This window comes from Myotis brandtii, unplaced genomic scaffold (assembly GCF_000412655.1).
Source record: "Myotis brandtii unplaced genomic scaffold, ASM41265v1 scaffold105, whole genome shotgun sequence".
NCBI lineage: Eukaryota > Metazoa > Chordata > Mammalia > Chiroptera > Vespertilionidae > Myotis > Myotis brandtii.
In genome coordinates, this window is record NW_005353538.1 from 6,200,145 (window position 1) to 6,206,964 (window position 6,820).

Below are 6,820 nucleotides of genomic sequence, written 5' to 3' on the forward strand. Positions count from 1 at the left end.
TTTCCTGGACACAGCAGGCTCATGGGGAGGATAGAGGGGCTATTTTGGGTACAAAGAAAGGATTGGAGACACGTGAGTGAACAGGAGAGAGGCGCAAGGAACTGGCTGGAAACAGGAGAATCCGAGGGAACGATTACTTAGGAGCAGACCAGGCCCTAGACCTGCTAACAAGGTCGCTCCTCTCGCTCGTGTCACACCCAAGCAGCCACCAGGAGGCTGTAAGCCAGGAGCTTCAAAATGAAAACAGGTCAGAGGAACTGAAGTCAAAGGCAAAAGGGTAGGACAAGCACCCAGCTTGTGGCTACGGCCCTGCCATCTCTGTGGGGAGGGTACCACGTGACTTCCACAGGAAATCACCAACATAGCGGTCACAATCGCAAGAAGAGCATTGCCATAGCTACGACGGGGTCCAGATGACATTCTTCTTCCCCTGGAGGTCCATGCACTATCTTGAATGCTTAGGACAGCTCAGAGGTTAGCATGCTGCCTATTGTGAATCAGGACAAGTTGTCCAGCAGAGACCCCAAGACCATGCATCACAGTGGTCAAGCTGTGGTCGTTCCATGAGCTGATGGCTATGTCAACAAGGCCTTGTCAGAAATCACACATGAACCAGCTTATTCTTATGAAACACCATGCATCTTCAGGTTCATACCCACTTGGCAGCACAGAGAATTAAGGTCTGTCTGGTCTCTCAAATCTCTGAGGAGTAAACCCCACACAAATGGGAAAGAAACACTGAAGTGAATTCCATTGTTGAGGAGACATTTTTATTGACATAGGTTTGTATGTTTGTCTCTGCTTCCCTTTCCTAATCGACCAAACAACTGATATGAACTGCCTGGGATGAAAAAATAACAGCAATCTATGTTAGAGGTGATTGCACCAATCCAAATGGAACTGTTGCCTAAGATGGGGGATGGAGAAGGGTCACATAAAGCTAATTTCTTAAGAGCAGTAAGGTCCTTTCATTTGTGAATGGGAGAATGAGATGCAGTCTGGTACCTTTGATGACTTGTTCCACGAACACAACACATCAGAGGACAGATTTTAAAAATTCATTGAACACATTTTTATTGAGTACCCACTACGTACACCAGATACTGATCTGGGTGCTGGTGATATAGCAGACAAAAATCCCTGCCCTTACTGAGCTCGTGGAGCTTACATTATAGTGACAGCAAGATAACCTGTGGAGAAAATGACCAAGTTAGCAAAAAAAAAAAGATGACTCCTCTGAGCAGTAACAAAAGGGATTGATTCCCTACCATTTAAGGCAGAAAGACACAGTGAAGTCCCTAAGAAGTCATCTAAAAAGGCAGCGCCCTGCTGAGCTCCCTGACCCATGTCTGAAAAAGTAAAGGGTTCCTTTGCCATAGTCTTGGGGTAGAAGGTCAATGCACAGGACCCCCAGGGGGCACACAAGGGCATTTAAAAGTCTATCCCAAAACCAAGGACATTTCCAACCAACCAGTATTTCCAACCAAAGAATAAAGCAATGGTTGTACAAATTTGTTTCAAGAATGAAGACAACAGCCTCTGAAAAATGAAATTCAATAAAGAATAAACATAACCTACAGGTAATAATAATAATAAAAAAAGAACCATGAAACTAAAATTAAGATGTTTACAGCATAATAGTTTAAGATATAAAATGAGACTGTATAAAAGATTTTTGCTTAGGAAAAATATTTAATTCTTAGCCCCAAAAGTAATAAAATAGAAAGTTACTATAAGGTAATTTGACAATTTTAAATGCAGGCAATTTCTGATTCAAAATGTTGTTTTTCTACGGTAAGACAAACTTGAAAGTAATTCACTCAAACTTGGTTTTCAAAAAACAGAATAGGGTGCACTGGGTTTAAAAGAGGTTGTGAATAAAAGAAATAATTCCAAAACCAAAATGGAACAAGCAAACTACCTAGCAAGATGCACTGAGAAAAATAAACTACAATAAAACCTCATTAACATTCATTAGGAACAAGGTGAGTTTGAATAGGTGACAATGTAAATAAATTTACATGGAAATATATTTAAATTCTCCATGAAATACAAATGTATATATTTCAGGGATAAAGACTAAACTGAATATATCTAAAAAAAAAAAAAAAAAAAAGGGGGGGCTCATAAAAATCCTCATGAAAAGTATTTTAATGTAATTGAAAAGTGATTAGTAATTGGTGTACTAACTGGCAAAAGGGTACTTTTTAAAGAGAGCTTCAAAATAGTTTTAGTTTGGGTCCAATAGGCTTCCCTACAAACTATTAATTTGCTCCAAGAAACCCTTCCTTCAGCTTAACTAGTTATCTTAAGTTCCAGGAAAAATTAATGAGGTTTTACTGTAAAAGCAGAAAAACAAAGTTTTCAAATGATGATTCCAGCATCATCCATACCAAAAAAGTAGTAATGAAATTTAGTTTGCAAAGCCAAAGCAAGGACCAGATGTTAACACAGCTGGAAGCAGAATGAGGTTAAGCGCAGGAAATCCTCACAGTATTATACCAGTCATTCCTTTTCTCATTAGAATTACAAAATTGCAATCTTACAATGACACGGTAGAACTACTGCTTATTCGAAGGCACTAAATTTTAAGTTTCTCAGCAAGGAGAGAGAGAAGTATTTTGAACACAGTGGTATAAGCTGTGGAAATTCAGTTCGGATTTAACATTACACATTAGCAGCAATACATCTGCACATCAGGTTTCTGAGTGACATGATTAGTCAAAATAAGGCAAAGAAAAACCGGAACAAACAACACATGAACTCTGAGCTTCCACATTCCCCTTTCATGTAAGACACTGACGCAGACCATCATTATCCAGAAAAATGTGGCTTTCACTACAGTTAAATCTCAATGTGTCTCCCAAATAGAGGGTTTATAACATAAGTTGTACATTTAACTTTGGAATGATGAACAGACACACAGATACAAGTAGACACCAAGAGAATCACTCCACTGCATGTCTGGGTCCCAACCCATCCAGCCCTGGTCAGGACAGTAAGTGGCCAGGCTGATGGAACGGTGAGGGTGCAGGAGCCCAGATAGTGCCCAATAAATCCCTGGAGACAATCAAGAAACGACTGTACCGAGTGTCAGGAACTGGTCACAAACAAAAAGAATGGTGTATAATTATCCCAACAAGGAAGACAAGTAAAAACAATCCCTTTACATCTTTAAAAAGAATCAAGTCACTGAAATTTGATTTCTTGGAAGCTGTTGCCATTTGCTTGGATGAGGTCTTGAAGGTTTTCCATTTTTTTCTCCATCCAGTTGAAGAACACATTGACTAGAAATCTGTGTTAAGAAATTAGTAAAGTCTTTTCCCTCCTGCTCCTCATCATGCCAACGCAAGCACTGGAAAATTCCAAACAGAATCAAGTTAGTGGCACAGAAAGTTCATGAACTACCTATGTGACTATTGAGCACAACAGTTATCCAAAAGCAGGAGACTGAACTTCTCATTGTGGTCAGTTTTTCTACTCTGTCAGGCTAATCAAAGTTAGACTTTAAAAATTGATTAAAATCCAAACAAACTATTCTTACTAGTGAAAATCACATTCCTACCCATCCCTACACATGGGACTGAGAAACGGCCTGCTCAGTGGTGAGCCAAGAAGGGAATAAGCATTCCAGGCACTCAACACCCTTCCGTCTCCCATATGCTGATCGCCTTGCCCACTGAGCGTCACTTACACCCTGTCAACCAAAGCAAAAGCTGCAAGGCAGACAACAGAAGGACATACCACTTATAGCTTCCTGTGCGAAGTATTTGACATCCATGTCTTCATCTTGGCCTAACTTCTGCAGTACCGGTTTAACTTCCTCCTGCAAAGCACTGAAATCCAACAGTATTATCTGTGAAAGGCAGTCTTCTGGGTCAGAAAAATGTTTTATGGTACATATGCTCTAAGGCAATTTTTTTTTTTTAATCCTCACCCAAGGATATTTTTCCATTGATTTTTAGAGAGTGGAAGAGAGAGGGAAAGTAGGAGAGAAACATCGATGTGAGAGAAATGCATCGATTGGTTGCTTCCTGCATGTGACCCAACCAGCGCCTGGGCCAGGGAGGACCCTGCAATCGAGGTACATGCCCTTGACTGGAATTGAACCCGGGACCCTTCGATTTATAGGTCGATGCTCTATCCACTGAGCCAAAGCAGCTAGGGCTCTAAGGCAATTTTTAAAGTTTAAAATACAAAAATCTTTTAAAACACCTATAAGTTTGACAAATACTAAATATCTAAAGTTCTCAGCAGAAATAGCTTCAATGATCTTCACATATACGAGTTTAAATATAAAAGATTGGACACCTGCAAAAATGGTTGTTTTATTATTTTCTTTAAACAAACCCACACCTTAGGTAAAGTAAAAATCACCGAATTTATTTTTAGCCATTACTCCCCACTATCATGTAATATTTTTAATCTACTTTTAAAATAAGAATAATATTAAAATCTTACTCAGTATCTAGAATTGGTCCAATTTTCTGTAGAGATTTGGCCACATTGAAACGGACGTTCGCCACTTGGTCTCCTGCCATTTTCAATACAATAGGCAGCATCTGCTTAGTAGTTATTTCCTGACCGCAGGCTTCAGACAGTACCTAGAAAACACTTTTATTTGTAAAATATCCCCAAATCTAAAGAGAAAAATTAATACTTAATAAAAAAAGTAACTGGCCAACAGGAAAATGTTTCTAGTTTGAGCACTAAATGAGGAATACAAAGTAGAATTCAAAAAACCCAGAATTAGAGCAGAATTCACAACTGACTTCACTACTGTAGATTTTAACATGGATTGAGAGCTGATATTTTTCTCTCATCTCTTAACTATCCAAAGAAATCAATAAGAAATACATTCCAACTAGAAGACAATATATTCAGAATTCAGGAACACAATCTTGGATAACTGCTTTAACACCTGAGCAATAACAGCTGTGTAATACTTACATTAATGCAGAATAAGGTGGTCATTCTATGCAAATAATTAGGATCATTTGCCATTACTAACACTTTGGGAACGATGGTATTTTGGGCCCACTCTGTACCAAACTTCTGAACTAGTTTCATGAGGTTGTTGGTGGCAGCTTCGCGAATGGCATACACTGCAGGAGAGGGAAAAAGAAATGCTGTTCACAGTACAGCACGACCTAGTTTACGTACATCATCAGCAAAGGCGGGCCAAAATCAAGATGCTGCAAACACACTCCAAAGTCAGCCATGCTGCAGTGGCATGTGGTCAGCTACAACTCATAAATACACTGATTTGGTTTTACTATAGTTTCAAAATGTGTAATATGTCCAAGGAAAAAGAAGGTAAGGAGCTCATTATAGGCATCACGAATTAATTAACAAGTATCAGTGCCTACTATATGCTATGTGTAACAGGAAAAATACATGTATTTCTCCTCAAGATCATACACTTAGAAAAATGAAAGCTACCATACTCCAAGTAGTCACATGGTATAAGACTGATTATAATAAAGTGTGAAATTGTGAGAGCTGTAGCAGTTGAGAAGAGAGAACAGGAAGCTCTAGAAAGTCTTTTGGAAATAAGAGAACAGGAAGGTCTAAAAAGGCTTTGTACTGGGCCTCAAAGATTAGAGAGGATTTGTGTAAGGAAAGAGAAGAGATGGTAATTCCTGGAAAGGGTAAAAAAATTTACCCGGGACACAAAGGAGATAGCTGAAATCTGGGAAAACACGAGGCTGGACAGTTATAGGAGACCCAAAACACAGAACATCTTGAAAGGTACATTGAGAGGTTATAAAAAAAATAAATAAAAATAACGATGGGCCCTAACCGGTTTGGCTCCGTGGATAGAGCATCGGCCTTCGGACTGAAAGGTCCCAGGTTCGATTCCGGTCAAAGGCATGTACCTTGGTTGCGGGCACATCCCCAATAGGGGGGGTGAGGGAGGCAGTTGATCGATGTTTCTCTCTCATCGATGTTTCTAACTCTTTATCCCTCTCCCTTCCTCTCTGTAAAAAATCAATAAAATATATTTTAAAATAAAAAGATGGGTTTTTAAAGCAAAGCTGTCACCTGGTGACTAGTGTGGTACTTTAGCAAGACTACTCCAATAGTGGCAAGAAAGCTAAAGGGAGAAGACAGCGAGGAGGTAGTGTGGAGGCCACTGTGGTCATCTACACAATAGCAAATAAAAACTTCAGACCTTCATGCCTGTTTTCCCTTAAAAATGTTTATGTTGAGAAATGTTAAATGTCTTCTGTGAATAAATGTACCTGTTTTAACACTTAATAATTTCCTACAAGCCCTGGCCAGGTGACTTGGTTGGTTGGAGTGTCATCCCATGCATCAAAAGGTGGTGGGTTTGATTCCTGGTCAGGGCACATACCCAAGTTGTGGGTTTGATCCCTGTTTGAGGCACATACAGGAGGCAACTGATCGACATTTCTCTCCCATCATTGATTTTCTCTTTCTCTTTCTCTCTCTCTCTCTCTCTCTCTCTCTCTCTCTCTCTCTCTCCTTTCCTCTCCGAAACCAATAAAAATATTTATTTTTTTTTAAAAGGAAAGAATAATTAAGTAGAGAATCTTCTGGGATGTCAGTCTCACTAATGTTAAATATATATCAGAAATAACAAACACTTTTGACAGAGAAAACCAAGATGGTGGCATAGGTAAACACCAGAGATTGCTGCCTCTCACAACCACTTCAAAAATACAACTAAAAGACATAACGGACATCATCCAGAACCACAGGAAGGCTGGCTGAGTGGAAATTCTACAACGAGAAGGAAAGAGAAAAGCATACCGAGACTCAGAGGAGGTGCGGTGCTGAAGTAAATACAAAGGTG

At 39.4% G+C, this 6,820-nt stretch overlaps 1 protein-coding gene across 1 annotated transcript in view; it reads right to left on the reverse strand.

The window, feature by feature from the left end:
* Window positions 1–1,048: 1,048 nt before the first annotated feature.
* Window positions 1,049–6,820, reverse strand: part of PPP2R1B (protein phosphatase 2, regulatory subunit A, beta) — a 31,887-nt gene continuing 26,115 nt past the window's right edge. The window contains exons 11-14 of the mRNA XM_014540107.1: window positions 4,951–5,105; window positions 4,462–4,604; window positions 3,745–3,836; window positions 1,049–3,355 (exon numbers count right to left, since the gene is read on the reverse strand). Of these exons, the coding sequence (XP_014395593.1) occupies window positions 3,339–3,355; window positions 3,745–3,836; window positions 4,462–4,604; window positions 4,951–5,105 (407 nt within the window). The 3' untranslated portion in view covers window positions 1,049–3,338. The remainder of the gene's footprint in view (window positions 3,356–3,744; window positions 3,837–4,461; window positions 4,605–4,950; window positions 5,106–6,820) is intronic.